General features: G+C 33.7%; 1 protein-coding gene across 1 annotated transcript in view; it reads right to left on the bottom strand.

Annotated features, from left to right (window-relative positions):
- The window catches only part of cv-c (RhoGTPase activating protein), a 337,210-nt gene extending 320,283 nt beyond the window's left edge, over positions 1-16,927 (bottom strand). The window contains exon 1 of the mRNA XM_073077440.1: positions 16,579-16,927. Coding sequence (XP_072933541.1) covers positions 16,579-16,663 — 85 coding nt within the window. The 5' untranslated portion in view covers positions 16,664-16,927. The remainder of the gene's footprint in view (positions 1-16,578) is intronic.
- Positions 16,928-17,384: the final 457 nt, after the last annotated feature.

Here is a 17,384-nt window from a genome sequence, read left to right as displayed (position 1 = left end):
TTTGTATTTTTTTTAAGATTACGTTGTTGATTTTTTTGTTGAAAGACTCCAGTTAAAACAACTTCAAATAGCCAAGTATAATGTTAATACTTATCCGAAATAAGATTGGCCAAACATACTTTATAATTTACGATCCTATCCTGCACTTAAAGACTTGGAACGTCATGTGTCCCACACATTTTAAATATATTCTAAGAATTATTTCTAAAGAGATTTTCAAATCTTTTCTGATGTAACTAGAAAGTTTTATCGTTGACGGTGGTGCAAGGGTCTTAGATAATTCATTGTACATGCTTTGTAAGGAACTTTTGATTCATAATAGTGTCGGATTTAAAGTCGTGCTCAGGGGTGTAAAGTTAATGACGTAAATTACGACGTAAATACACGGTCCCCCATCACAATCCCAACATACGCGTTTTTTTAAAGTTAAAAAGTTTATAAGTTTAAACAAATAAACTAACAAACGAGCATGTAATACACGTAGTGACTAATCCCTGGCCACAGACCATGGGGATTTATAACTCAGATAAATAGGAAGGAGGTTTACCTGAGTTCGACCACAGCAGGTATGTCTCCCTTACCACACCCTTCAAACTAGAACACAGCAGCGTTTAACACAGTTGTTATGAGGCAGAATTAGGTGTGGCGGTGGTGCCGCCGGAGTCGAATCACAAAGGGTTGGTTCTACCACCTTCAACGCATCGTTGCATTGCTGTTATACGGGAGAAATAGGTGTGGTTAAGGAGCTTTTGGAGATGAAACACGATGAGATGTACCTTCAAAATTTCATTCATCTATCTATATCTTTATTCTATGTGTGCATGTGTGCGTCTATGTGCGCGTATTCTCTCTATATGTGTGCGTTAAATATAAAATCCGCATAAAAATTCTTAAAGAGCAGTGCAAGCTGCCGTGAGACAGTTATGCTCTTACGTCTAATTGCGAAACCGATTAGCGGCGTTGGTTCGCATATATTTATAACAATTTAAACCACATTACGTGTATTCCCCTCAGCGCTCCTTAATTACCTAGTATATTAGGTTACGGTGCAAAGATGAGGCTATTTGATGCTTAGCACACCTTCGCTATGAGCAATTGTAAAGTGTTAAGGAAAAGTGCAGCGAAAATAGTTTTTGTAAGGTAACTGTTTAGGCTATTTGTAATACAGTAAGAATGTTTACAATTGAAAACAGCACATGTTTTGAAAAACCAAGTAGTTAGAAACTTGCCCTCTCACTCGCGGGTCTGAGGTTCAAATCCAGGCGCTTACCTCTGATTTACAAGTTACGTGCTACTTGCTTAAGCGGTGAAGGAAAACATAGCGAGGAAACTCGCACACCAGAGGGGTCTTGAATAAAAAAGGTTCCAAGCCTATGTAATATTAAATTGCATTTGGCCAGCGTTCTGGACTATGGCCAGATGTTTTTTTCATTCAGAAACAAATTTGACGACCCATATGGCGGTGAAAACATCACATTCTGACAGGAGACCCATATCCAGCAGAGACAGTCGTTACCCCTATTTCTAAAATGAGAAGGGTTTTAGACCATATTTCACCATATCGACAGATTGTAAAGTGCAAGATTTCATATAACTTCGACATGGATATTATAATACCTATTGCAAGGTACCGCACACTCATCCATCAACTGCTACTCAAACTCATACCGTATCAGTCTACTTTATTGAAACCAGTTAAAAACTGCAGCAACAATTAATTAATGATAATAAATTATAAGTTGGTACGATTCAATAGTATTTGTAATGTCAATGCAATTCTTATAACTGTGACGATCGTATATGAAAGGATATGTTAGACGTGATGGGTGCACCGTCATTCCCATTTTATTATAGCACTATAGTTCTGATGAAAGTATATTATATCTAGACATGGAAATATGAAAAGGAATCCTCAGGCACAGTGATATATTTCTAATTGACTTCAGGTAGGAATTTCGTTATATTTTAGGTTGGTAATTTTATAATGTATTTTACGACTAGCCGTTCCTGTGGCTCTCACAGAGAAACTTAGCTATTGCTAATACTAGTATAATATAACATTTTAAATGTGTATTTCCCTTTTTCCTAATCATCCAGCAGGTACTCTGGATGCCATCATATATTGATGACCCGCGTGGCGGGGCGATCAACATACCTATTCCCGGTTTGATTCCCGGTCAGACAGATAACTTAATGATGTACATAGATTATTTTTCTCGATCTAAATTACAACTAAAACCTGTCCAAATAAAGTATTTTCATACTAAAAAAAGAATCACATAAATTCAACCAAAAGGTCTTGAAACAAGCAAACAAACGAACCAACAGAGAGACGTTAAGTTTCATATGTAAAATATAAATACAAAATCATATGATCATTCACAGACGCAATCGTGCACCGATTTTAAAACAATACGTATAACCGGTTAATATCGGTTTAAACTTCATTGTATACTACATAATGGTTTAAAATTACAAAAATCATGGCCACAACCTATTAAGTCACGCTCTAAGAATGTCCACATGCGCGAGTGTTATTTAAATTAACATGGTTATAATAAACCTGATTTAAACCGGTTTTGTTTGTCTCTGTTTTACTAATTAGCTATGGATAAAAGAATGAAGCGATTCATTAATGGGTGAAAATTAATGAAATATTGCAGTCGAAAGCAATAACGTCATCGGATATAATGTTGTCATTAATTCTTAAGTAAACTTTACATAGATATCAACTAAATTATGTTGAAAATAGTTGTTTGAATAACTCTTTTCTTGATTCAAATTTGTTTCGCTTTTATTCAAAATTGGATATACTCGTAGAACTATTTTGACCACTAATTCAAGTATTTTTCTATAGATAAATTAAACACAAAACATCGTACGTATGTGTAATTAGGAACCTCTTAAAAAAATTAAATGTTTATAAAAAATATTCCTACCCTTCGAAGTAGGTATTTAAATATACCTACTTTGACTTACTACGTTAGGATATCTCTAGTTAACCCCAAATAGCTTCACAACAAAGGTAAGAACTAAGTTAGAACGCCTCGTGTACCGACTCGTCTGCATCGCCATTCTTCAAACCAGAACATAGCAGCGCTTAACATTGCCGTCATAAGGCAAAAATATTGTCTGCGCCTCTACAATCAAATCGCGTAGTCTTCTACCTTCTTTACATTTCAGAAGTAACGACATTACATTTCAAATTTACACTTTTCCACGGTTCAACCAACGTCCTTTGTACGTTACTGCATTGTAATACGAGATCTGTTTACTATTCAACGACACGTAAGTTTTGTCGTCAGAGATCATGACGTCATCACGTCAGGGGCAAATCTCCTCATGAACTGGTTATGTTGTATATTAGAATAAAAAAGTAGTTATGTTATGTTTTATAGTGTTTCTTAGAGGCATTGCAAAAACAAAGTTATTATCTTGTATCCAAAAGACGTAACTGAAAATAGTAAAAGAAAACTCCGCAAGGAAATCAATACGCCCTGGGTTTTCTTGAAGTAGGTCTCAAAAGTATAATTATTCTACCAATTCGCACGTGGCCAGCGCGATAGACTTGAAAACTCTACTCTGAGATTAAAAAACCCGTGTCCTTCAGTGGGTCACTAATGGGTTAACGACAACGACGATTTTAATACCTCGCTGCCGTGTAGTATCGCTGCCCTGAGATTAAATGATGCGACAAGGCGTTCCAAGTTAGTCCTGTATAAAATGAGTAACAAAACAAGCCTATTTAATACGTTTGTTGCATTACAAATCACGTTTAAACTATAACACACTATAAATTTGTTTAACATTCGCGTAGGTAAGTAAATTTTGCTGTCAGCATACGTGATATCATCGCATGATCAAAATACTGAGTCGTTACATCTTATGTTTCATAATACCTATTCTATTCTTACATATTCCTCATATATCGTTCATTGAGAATATTTCTGTATTAAGATTCCAAATAAAACTTTTGTCGCAATAAAATTATTGATATGCGCTTATATTTTAAAATTTGAATTGAGAATGTTCGTGCATTTATTCTAATAAAATTTTAAATGAAATGTTATTGCGATGAAATTTTAAATACGTGGCAAATATTTTAGAATTCATACTTATGTGATTTTAAAATTGGCGTGTTATTCAATGAGCACAAATATTATTATATTTGTCCTATTACGAAAATTTATTGCAGTAAGTACCTAGAACACTGGCTGCAATTTTATTAGTATTCGATTCCTGGGAATCAGTGTCCCGACAATTCGACGATTGTTGTAATCCGAATCAAAGATGGATAAACACAATAATGATAATATATTTTTTGTATAAGGAAAATTGAATAGTAATTATGTTACTGATTCCTGGTAAAAGCACTTATGTATTAAAGACATCGTAAATGCGCATCAACAAAATAACTTCCATCATTTTCTAATTTTTTTTTGCCATGGTAAGGTTAGATTAGGTTCTCTAGCAAACAAAATTTTGGTTATTTTTCGGTTCTCCTAATATTTAATAATGTTATCCCAAAGAGAAACTTTGTTTAAAAATCCCCTACAAATACATAGGTTTAAAGAAATTTAAAGAATGGAATATTTTTAAAATATACCTATCGGCATACACTGATATGTTTTTTGTTACAAAAGTTATTTTTAATATGTTTAAATGCGTGAATGGAATTTCCAAACCGTTAATTTTCTCAAGAGATTGGTACCTAAGCGATAAGACTTATTGCACACATATTGTAAAACTTATTTTTCTTTTCTTATCTATACGTATGCAATACAAAACATTGCATTGTATCAATCGTATTGTATTATAGTTTTGATTGACAAATAAAAACAAACCTCTACCTACATACTTGGCCAAATGAGGTTTGTTACTGCACTCAAACAGACTTGCTCTAAAGATTTAATGATTTTGTTTCCTATTTCAGTTTTTAATATTCAATATCAGTTGTATCAAACGAAATATCATTAAAATATATCTTCCGTCCTTAGTATAAAGATCGGCATCATTAAATACAGACACAAAATAACTTTGTCGAATGCTGCACTAGTCATCATCATTATTATTTAGGGTGCTATCACGCGAGCGACTGTCATGTCGACTAAAGTCGCCAATGGTCACTAAAAGCCATCAGCGACCGAGTCCGATTGTCGTCGACTGTTGCCATTTGGTCATCAACCATCGCATACTGACGTAGTCTGTAGTCAATGAGGATTAAGGACTGTCGTTGTTTATCGCCACCAGTCGTCAGGACTGTCGTAGATTTTTTTTATAATTATATCTAAACGATGAGGCAGCCGGGCTACCTGATGGAATGCAGTCACCGTCGCCTATGGACATTTGCAACACCAGAGGACTCGCCAATGCATCGCTGGCTTTGGAGGAGAGCTCTTTTTACACCTGTTTTAAAGAGCCCTATGTCTAGGCGCTCCGGGAATACCTCAGGAGGAAGTTCATTCCACACCTTGCTGATTGTTGTGGGCTATCGTCAGCAATCGCATACAAATAGAATTGCAGCCAGTATGCTACTTATTGTCGCCAGTGACCATCATAAATTATAGTCGCATGTCGTGAGCCATTGTCAGCGACTCTCCTACTGTCGTCGACTGTCGCCGCGTGTCTGCGACCGTATTATATTGGTTCTCTGTCGCTCGTGTGCGGCCACCCTAACACCGCGTTTAGTTTGCTTAAGTGTTACATCCGCTTTGAACTATTTATTTATACCAAAATGGATTCTTAATAATTATAGCACGATAAAAACGAATTAACTGCGCCGGTACGTTTGCTTGATTTGACGTTGATTGACAACGTCTGAATAGTCAAAGTCATCTAAGGCCCCTCCCCCTTCATACATGTCGACGCGACGGTTTGATACGGTCAGAAAAAGTTACTACGAAGTACTTTGCAATATGCATTCTACATAGTAGTAAGTCATGACCAAAAGACATCTGTATTTAACCCCAAATAGGATTTTTGTACTTAAGCTCTTTAGCAGGAGTAGCAGACGAGCATACAGTTCACCTGATGGTAAGTGACTACTGCTGCCCATGGACATCTGTAATCAAACCCAGATAGGATATTAGATTAAATATTCCTACCTGAAGTCGGCCACAGATACGCCGCTACCTCTGAGGATTCAGCTGGAACGGCTTCGAAAAGTATGTTTCCCTTACTACCACCACCCTTCACCCTTGTTGAATAAAAGGTTTGACTTTTTCATGCTTACGACATAAGAGTTTAAACGACCCCAGGTCGTGTCGTCTATTCTAAGTAAACCTGCACAACGTTTTATGATTGGACCGAATCTATATCGACATATGTGGAGACACTCCACATATATCTAGCCACTAGACAGACATAAGTAACGAGGTGCGGACTAATTTTGAGTCTGGTTGTTGCACTTGTATCTATAGCTAATTTTTGACCGCGACTTCGTACTTGTAGATTTTAATATTATACTTAACTCCATTAAGGTTGAAATATTAAAGAATTATTTCTTCGCCTACGTCACACAATGAGGCTTTTGTTCAAATTTCATTGTTTTATCTTTAGTAGCTTAGCTTTACGAAGATTACTCAGAAGTTAGTATCCTTATGATTTTATATAGATAACATGAACTTATTTTAATAGAGGAATAATAATAGAAGGTGGTAGAACCCTTTGTGGTTGGACTCCGGCGGCACCACCGCCACACCGCACAGTGTTAGGCGCTGCTGTGTTCCGGTTTGAAGGGTGTGGTAAGGGAGATAGACTTTTCCGAGGCGTTCCAGCTTATTCCTCAGGGGTAGCGGCGCATCTGTGGCCGACCTCAGGTAGGAATATCTAATCCTATCTGGTTGATTACAGATTACAGATGACTTATATGTTTGAATATCATTTTCAATTTAAAAATATTTTTATAAGACTAATTTTGGTCCTTGTTGCACTATTCTCTGTAGTCAATCACTCACTCACTATAAACATATTTAATAAAAGTATCACAATATAGTATACGTAGCGTTTATTTAAACTAAATATAATAGTCATTTTCAAAGTGCTAACGAATCATCGTAAAAATCGTAATGTAACTGTTATATGGATTTTATTTGTAAATATTCTCAATGTGCTCGCGTCTTTATTGAAGTAGGTGTGTGGGTGTCATTACGATTACAATCACCATTGACTCGAACGAGTATGTATATTAAATTACAGTCTAATGATATTTTGATCAGGATTGAAAAACTATTTCTATTCGTATAGTAGGTAAGTAGGTACTACAGACTTATTTTATTCGTAAGCAGTAAAGTAACTAAAGAGTAAAATGGTAAACATATAAACACAAAAAGAAAATTGGTATAAGTATTGGTATAAGTTTCCTCTCAGAATTAAAAGTGTTTAGGGCGGTTCACAACGCTACACATAAATAAGACGTACTAACTTAGTTTTTAAATCAAATGGAATCATTTTTTTTTATTCAAAATAGTTTCTTTACAGAGCACTTCTTGAATTTCAATAAAACTGGCATCATTTCGCAAGGTGTTGCGTTATGGGGAAGAAGCTTAGGGATAATAACTAGAGGAGTGGGTGGTCCAGCTAATGTTAAGTAGACATTGCTTCTCAAAGTTATTTCCCACCAACTCTACATTCATACGGAATCCAACGTGATATTGATAACAGATGCGTTGCTACTAATTAACTAAAAGGGAATGCCTCGAAAAATTTATCATTATCTTCAAAGAGACGAAGGGTCCTAGTATAAGACTATAAGGGTCGATTATGGTAGGTACTGTACAGGGACTTTGTGTTTTTTTTATAAACTTACAAATAAAAAACAAAATTATGCAGTACCCCAATAATGCGATCGTCAAAATTGAAAAAGCCTTATGACTATAATAACGTCAATTCAATCAAATTATTGTATCGCTTATCGATTATCGTCTAACGTGTAGCAAGTTTTACAAACAGCTCGACTAATATTGTAAAATGTCAAAATAAATAATAAATAATTTAGTCTGTCATTACTTCATTACTTGCATAACACAGCATTGCAAATTAGTCAACCTTGAACATGTGCCAAATTGTATCACAGTTACGATGCGTATGCACTGTCCGTATACAATTGGATGCATTTTACAAATACATTTTTATTAAAAGGGTTTATAAAAACCAGCTTTAGAAATACCATTTTCTTTTTGTATTCTTCTCAGAAAACTCTATCATACCATGGGGTGCATAAAAGTATTGGTTCGCCATATTGGGGCGTCCGCCATATTGGATTTAGAATGTAGTCACTATTCCCATTCTACCATACATTATCATCCAACCCAAATTGTATGGAAAATTCCAGCCCAATTGGAGATCGGGCGGAACAAAATGTAAGTGAAATAAAAGCTTGTAATAATAATAAGTATGATTAAATTAATGATATTAATTAATAATTAATGGAATTTCGTTTAATGATAAGTACTATTTGTCGGTGATGTCAGTTAACCCTAAGAACATCGGCTCCTGCCTGCATAACATATTCCTGAGGACTAAGTTAGTACGCCTCGTAGACTCACTCAAGACACTTATGGGGAAAGAGCAAAAAATAATAGCATAATTAGCATTCCAATAAGCAAACCAACAATTTTCATTAAAAAAAAAATAAGCTGCTAATCAAGAAACTGCGTAAGAAATTCCACATTACCACACCTTTTTAAAAACCATTAATTCTTTATTGATTTATGCCGATGTTATAAGATTCTTGTTTCCTAAGCTGTTTTAGGATTCCAAACAGAATGCTATTAGTAATCCTACACTGTCGGTTCGTCTGTCTGTCCACGTCACAGGATATGTCTTATTATGTAGAAATTGGCAAGCAAATACAAAAATAACATAGGTCAACAATTTTTTATTTTTTTTTTGTGCATGAGTTTTACTTAATATATTCTGATTATATAAGCAAATACATATAAAAAAATTAAATTACAAATCGATAATATTTGCTTTTATAGAAATTAGAGCAATTTAACATTTTTTTATTTTCGAGTCCAATAAAGTCAGTCTTGGCGCACTAACGTTGACAAAAGAGTGGCAAGGGGGCGGAGTTTAGTGTTTCTTGCATCGCTCCTTGTGTACAAAAGTAAGTGATTGCTTATTTCAGTGGAATAACGTAATTCATTTTTTTTTTCGTTGTATCAGTCTGTACAAAATGACTTCGAGAAGTTGTAAACGAGACGCCGACTCATTTTATTATATTTGCGGCGAATTTATGAAAGTAAGAGAGAAATAGGACGATTTATGTACAAATTTAAAGATTTCCAAGGCATACCAAACTACTTCCATCTGTATACTGTATACCTGTTAAAAATCAAGATAAAAAATGGGCCTCACATATTGTGTCAGGTAACACTTGCAGAAATATTCTGGACGGTGAGTTTATATTCATTTTTATATCTTTATAACTATTTTATAATTACGTTATGTAGTTATAATACGGTACGTTTTATTGTAGGTTGGTACCGAGGTGAAAAAAGAGCAATGAAGTTTGCAGTGCCAAGAATTTGGAGGATAGGTACTCAGTAATCATCGCATAGATTGTTATTTTTGTATTGTGAATCCACTCAAAGATAAAAAATCAAAGAAAACATATTATCCGGATCTACCAACGACTGTTTAGTGTTCATTAATAAATACTTGCATTCTATTTTGAAATTTCTATTATAAGAATGTATCATTAATTAATGTTTGTGTATCTTTTAATAAATGAACTGTGTCCATTTTTCATGTATAGGGTCTTTCATTGAGCGTTTCCTATCTTTAAAATTATATAAAACAACTTGTGTGTGATATTTTATCGAATTTTTTTAATCGATTAAAGGACCTATTGCTGCCATTATGTGTAGAATATAACATCGTTCAAATTTCCGCACGGCTTTTATGGTTATGGTCTGCAAAAGGCAGAGTTCTTATGGGCGACGGGAAATCGACTGTCTCAGATACTAGTGCACACTCTCACGGACAGCGGCGATGTTTTCGGCAAATCTTCCGTTTCGTTGATATACGGAAGTTAGTCAATCATTTAATGACCCAGTAGACTTCAATTTATCCACCAGATTGCGAATAGTCCTCTCGGTAGGACGATTATGGCGACCACGCGGTAGCGGACGATTGTAGCACGCGTTGCCCGAACAGAATAGCTTTTTGATACAATAATTTTATTATTTGTTCGTGTTGTTGAATGCTATAATCATCCATGGTAATTTGGCAAAACAAACTGAATAAATTAAAACTAATTTGACAGATGTTGCTTCAGTAAGATGACCGTTATCAACTTTCAAAGTTCGGAAGTCCTTGTTAGAAGACCCTATATTTTCATTTATTTGAATTTTCCAATTTGTACACATAAAAGTAAATTCAGAACTGTTTTTTGTTCTTTTTCTTATTTCTAGGTATAAAAGGAATAAAAATAACGTATGTATAACCCATGCTCAAAAAATCTGTAGACCGGTGTAATCGGAAGCGGTTCCTTTTCAGATTTTTTTTTACTTTTTACTATTATTTCTTCCCAAAAAAATAATAAAAAAGCAGCAGAGTAAGTTCGACATATACGTGGAATAATATTTACAAAGAATAGAATAAAACATATTTTTGGTATACAATACAAATATTGTATACGGAGCCCTCAGTTCACAAATCCAACCAGAACTTGACCAAATTTTTTCAAGTGTATTTCCATTACACGGTATTATTTAAGTAATTTTTAACGAAAACGCAAAATTTCACAAACATTTCTTGTTGACACTACAAAATTCCGAGCGCAAAAAGGCAAGGTATCATTTCATAAGCATTACAGCTAAGAAATTGCTAAACGTAATTGTATCCAAGATTACCGATCGTAACATAATCCCCGATCATAAGTAATTCGATACGATACATTACAACATTAAATTCAAATAGATAACGACTGCGTTCGCGGGTTGTCTCTGGCCAGTAATATTGTCTTTGTAATGAAGTATTAGTCAGGGTTGCCGAGTAATACCTGTATCTAAGAAATTTAAAAAAAATGTAATGAAATAAAATGTAATCTAATAATTATAAGTTAATCGATACGATACATTACAACATTAAATTCAAATAGATAACGACTGCGTTCGCGGGTTGTCTCTGGCCAGTAATATTGTCTTTGTAATGAAGTATTAGTCAGGGTCGCCGAGTAATACCTGTATCTAAGAAATTAAAGAAAAATAAATGTAATGTAATAATTATAAGTTAATCGATACGATACATTACAACATTAAATTTAAATAGATAACGACTGCGTTCGCGGGTTGTCTCTGGCCAGTAATATTGTCTTTGTAATGAAGTATTAGTCAGGGTTGCCACGTGACATGTATCTTATTAATTGGAGAGAGAGAAATGTAATGCAATTTTATGAAATAAAATGTAATTTACGAATAATAACCCCAAATCGTAAGTAATCGGATTATTTGAATATTCGAATTTAGAACATTAAATTCGAATAGATAACGATGGCGTTCGCGGGTTGTCTCTGGCCAGTAATATTGTCTTTGTAATGAAGTATTCGTCAGGGTTGTAAAGTAATATTTAAATTATTCGAAAAAAAGAAATGTAATGTTATGAAATATGTCGTAATAAAATAAAATGTAATGTAATAAACCCCAATCATAAGTAATTCGATTGTGTGAATATTTGATTTTAATGTTGTAATATCCATAGATAAGATAACGACCATGTTCGGGGATTGTCTCTGGTCAGTCATATTGTCTTTGTAACGAAATATTAGTTAGGACTAATTAACTAAAACATTACAGAAAAACAGAGAAGAAATGAAATGAGATGTAATGTAATGAAATTAAATGAATTTATTTATTGAAAAATTGTATTAATTACAATTGTATTAGGATTAACATGGTGTTGGTATTTATAGCACGATTTGTTACTGCATACGTATTTAGTACCTTTTTTTCGGTAGCCACTCCGATATTACATACTCTAATACTTTTGTCTTAAGTAGGAAAACATCTCGAGGAAATTTACATACCTACATAAAAGTTAAAAAACAAATGTGTGTAAAGTCTACCAATTCAGACTTGGCAGTACGGTGGAATATGGCCTTAACCTCTCTCACTCTGAGAGAACACTAGCCCAGCAGTAAAATCCGTCGTACGCACCAGACGGTGTGGCAAGAGTCAAGCTGACCTGGGCAGAGCCCGACGGGGCAACGCGCTAAGAGGACTCCGGTTGCGTTTCTTTGGAGATCCCGGAGCCCTCTACGCAGCGCCGAGGACGGCCACCGGGGAGGTTTTAGTGCGGTACAAATCCCACATAACCCTGCGTCGCTCCCACGGCGCCGGGTACCTTTTGAAGGTTTCTCCCTCGTAAACAAAAAAAAAGCCCAGCAATAAAACAGTAATGAGTTGACATCATTAAAGTGTGTAGCAGCCCTAAACAGAACAAAATTGTCTTCATAATGAAGTGCTCAAGTTAAGTAAACAGGCGGCCCGCAAGAATCTAGCTCACCTTGGCCACTATTTCCTATTCACCCACCGTGGCTTGCTCTAGCATCTCTGCACGTTTGCTACTACCGAAATCTTATTGCATTTTAATGTGCTATGTGCCATGTGCTTATGTTTTTTGTTGTAGATTCATTATAAGTCTGTTTTGTCTACTGATTGTGTGTTTCGTGGTAGCTTTTTGTTGTAGATTATTATTGTTGTCTGTTTTATGTTGTGTTCCATTTGAACTTATATATTATTCGCATCACATATATTAAAACCAGAATAATAATTATTTTCTCTTGTTGATGCAACGCATCAAGAAAATAAAGTGTTACGCATATTATATCAGAATATCCAGTTGGATTTTCTGACACTTGAATAAAATTTGTTACTTGTTATACGAAAAGAAATTTAAATGTGTATAGTTTACAGAAAAGTAAATAACTATACAATCGACTAAAATACAACGCTTCAGAGTTTTGATCGAAAGGATTTATCTATCTTGTGTAACTTGAATTTATTTAAAGAAATATCAATAATCCTAGCATTAGTTACTTTATAACTAAGTAAACAAATAAATCTTTTCTTATATCGTTATTTGTAAAAAATATGAAATTAAGATTCAAATTGCATAATTTTAATAATTAAGTCTTATTTTACGTAACTCAATAGATATGTTCTCTAATGTCAAATTGTCACGTAAATTCTCGGAGTATTACTAAACTACTTGCTTTTGATAAAATCATCACATATTAATGATAATTAAAAAAAACTTCTTATTTCATTCTGATGATGTTCATACTTTATACAATACGTACCTAGTTAACTTTTATACTCATAATACTTCTCTATGTTACCCTTATGTCATTAGACTCGTAAATGCCATGCACACACACAAAGACAAGTAAAAACACCCAGACCCAGAATACACATAAAAACTCATAATTATGCGAATTGAACCCCTCTTCAATAATACTGCATAGTTATTAAACTAATTATCTAATTATGATATTTCTATTAGTAGCGTTCATACCATTTTTAGGATTATTTTTGAGGGGGCAAAATAGTTTGTTATCATTACCGTAATCTATTGGGGTTCCTTCTTTTTAGTAAACGAACATGCCCACCTGGTCGTTAGTGCACATTTAGAAGTAAACCTAAATATAACATTATTTAAAGGAGAATGCCCATTCTTGGTACTGATTTTTCTCATGCGTCAAAATGAAAGTAATATTAAAATTATTTTTTCATTTTTTTACATAATTTGTCGATCAGAATAGTTTCTTTGAACAGGGGATTCCATTTAAGATAAAATAAGACAAAATGTTGATTGTTGTTCTTAAAAATTAAAATGGCGGAATTTTATACTCGGAATTCAATAAGATCTATTAGTGTTTTGACTAATGATTTTTCTCATGCATCAAAATGAAAGTAATATTAAAATTATTTTTTAATTTTTTTACATAATTTGTCGATCAAAATAGTTTCTTTGAACAGGGGATTCCATTTAACATAAAATAAGACAAAATGTTGATTGTTGTTCTTAAAAATTAAAATGGCGGAATTTTATACTCGGAATTCAATAAGATCTATTAGTGTTTTGACTAATGATTTTTCTCATGCATCAAAATGAAAGTAATATTAAAATTATTTTTTGATTTTTTTACATAGTTTGTCGATCAGAATAGTTTCTTTGAACAAGGGGGTTCCATTTAAGATAAAATAAGACGAAATGTTGATTGTTGTTCTTAAAAATTAAAATGGCGGTATTTTATACTCGGAATTCATTATTTTAGGTTTTTTACCTACTACCTTTAAAAGTAAATGGAATATGTTAGTCGAACTACCTTATAGATACCCACTATCAGTTAAAATCGACCATCTATCTATCGTCGGATATATTCGATTTTAAGATTATGTAACATTTCGGTAAATAACTTCAGAACCCGGGTGTTGATCTAAAAAATCATTATTGGTGATAGTATTCAGTTAATTATACATATTCCACAACAAGTTTCAATTTGATGCAACTCTGGACGGCGGTCCATACTTTCATGGGCATTGTCCTTTGAGTTCATTACATTGCATTACTTCTCCTGATAACTAAATTAGAACATCTTAGACAACAAAGTTTGGTGAATACAAAAAGAGACAAACTCGCAGTTCACCTAATATTTTGATTTTAGACTAAAACGAACCATGCAACTGGGTCGAAATATCGGCAAATAAGAAATTGAAAAACCACATATCGTGACCACCCGTTACATAGTAAAAACACCTGGTATTTTGTGGTTTCTGCCACGCTTAGACATCTGTAATCACCAAATACCATTGGAGACCTACCTGATGACTACTTCAAATTCTTTGTCACTCTTAAAGACTAAGTTACGCCTCGCCTAAAAGTCCAAACTTCATGTTCAATTTCATAAATATATAGTTATTATTGTAATTTAGGCTTAACAAGTAGTTAATCAAGATTCTTGTCATTGCCATCGATTTATAGGGAAATGCTAAAGAAGGTCGTACTCATTAACGAAATATGTAGGAAATAATTGGCGATTTATCGACAGATACCTGCCTGCTTACCTGCCGGCATTGTGATATACAAATAAATAAAATTAAAGCGTCTGCATGTAAAAATAACAGCTTTTTAAACGCATAGGAAAGTATATACGTTATTTGTAACAAAAAGCTATTTTTGAAAATTTTGTCTGTCTGTATGTTTGTTTCGACAAATCTCCGAAACGGCTGGACTATTTGACATGACTTTCACTAAAAGTTGCTGATGTTATAAGGAGTAATATAGGCTACTTTTATTTTAGAAATAATTAGGGTTCCGCGCAAATCCGCATGAGAACCTCGGGACAAAACATTGCAAATATGACGCAGCATCGGAATTCATACACGTTTCATAGTGACAGTGCGAAGTTGTTTATTATTTTTCATTCTTTAATAATATTCTTCATTTAAAAAACGTAATGGTATTAACGTACAATTATAATAAATGAGGTGTAAAATTGCTTATTATATTGTATTTTTAAAATATTTTAAAGTGAAAAGTGAGACAATTTAAAATGGAACGCTGGAAAATATAACGCTCATTATTAAGTTATAAGTTTATGAAAAATTACAACTTCTCTTATTCATTATTAAATTTAAATTCAATATTTATTGGCAGTGAAAAATATATTAAACAATGCTATTTCTTGTTCGCAATAGTGATGTTCTTAATTTAATTTAATCCAAAGACGATATCGATACCACATACATAACAATCTATACAGATATTACGATATGTTTAATGGGATATAATATACTCGTATGTAAGTAATATACCTACCTACTTGCTCAAATAAAATACAACATACATGTTGCAGATTCCAACACGAATTTAGTTTTAAAAGTAAATTAAAATTAGTCCCTAGACACATGTGAGATTCATCATTAAAATCTATGTTTCTGTTTACATTTTACGTATAACTTGTTTATCATTGAGTATTATTTTGTTTACACGTAAAATACATTATTACAATGCAAACACCTAACTAGCCGTCTTGTGTGGTCAGAGTGAGATTTATGGAGTGTATAACAATCATAAATCCATTTTATGTTCAATTCGCATTTTAATCTTTAATAACTCGCTATAAGTTAAAGATTTATACCTCTCTAGTACTGAAAATACATTTTTCATAGTTCAAAGTAGGTAATAAGTATTAACAACATTCCGGTTTTTATTGTCTTGTATGTGTTACACATACCTATACCGATAAGTACACAAAACTTATACCTAAATTTTGAATACAAAATAATTCACTAATTCATAATTCAATAATTCATTCATTTTGATTCCCTTCCTAGCTGAAAGTTAAACCCAAAACCTTAAGGCTGACATGACAATAACACTACTTAGACCGTTTCGATATTATCTATTAAATGTTATAATGAAATAAAACCTTTATAACGCTACGATTGAAACCGGCATCAAGGTCAAGGTCAGCTAGGAATTAATTTGCGAGATCTCCAACACCGATTGAGGTAAATGGACAAAAAAGTTCGTAAAAACTACTAGGCTAGTAAAAAAGTTAGGTACCGTTTTGCAAGGATAAGGCAAACAGCTCGTCGTCTTGCAGCCATCGGAGTTCGCTAATTATAGACATATCAGCTGCGTACGACATCAATGCGGCATGATAACTGCATAACACACACCAAACACCGGAGTAGGTTACACACAGCACAACACAAACTATATTTGTAGCATCACAACACTATGGGCTGAGCGTTCGAAATTCGAACTCAATTCGCGCGTAACACTGTTTTTGTTTGATCACATCAATGGGTTGTTTGTTAGGAAACGTCAAGTTTTGACAGCTGACGTTCCGATCGTAAGCAAGCAAGGGTGCGCAAGAGCACGACATGCACGTGCGCCGCGCGTCGCCGTAGCTCACTAACTGCCTAACTGGCTGCTGATTCAGCGCACCAGTCCAAGCGGGGGGCCGATTGTATGGGTTGTATGACACGTCCTTAGAACGATACATCATCGATAAGTCCTGTTTAAAAATCGATAATTCGCATCTCGCACCTTGCAACTTAACTTTTTTTATTTATTTATCTAGGTTTATATCTAAAGACACGCAAGTTACAACGCAAATTTAATAAAATCAAAAAAACATTAAAATACAATAAAAATGTCTTAAGTAACTATGTATGTATATTTGTAAATTATAGTGTATTTCAATATCATCAACTAATCGCAGATAGATAAATAAATAGGTATGTACCTATGTACCTATCTTATACTCGACGTAACTCACTATGATGCGTATGAAATTAAGACAAACCTTAGGAACAATATTAAAACTTCGTTGCTTCCTAACTTTAAAAACAAAAAAGTCATAA

Source organism: Epargyreus clarus, unplaced genomic scaffold (genome assembly GCF_041222505.1).
Source record: "Epargyreus clarus isolate Ecla_fem2 unplaced genomic scaffold, WU_Ecla_fem_2.2 ptg000010l, whole genome shotgun sequence".
Lineage (NCBI taxonomy): Eukaryota > Metazoa > Arthropoda > Insecta > Lepidoptera > Hesperiidae > Epargyreus > Epargyreus clarus.
The sequence above is the reverse complement of the archived record's forward strand: the minus strand, read 5'-3'. Positions and strand labels throughout refer to the sequence as shown.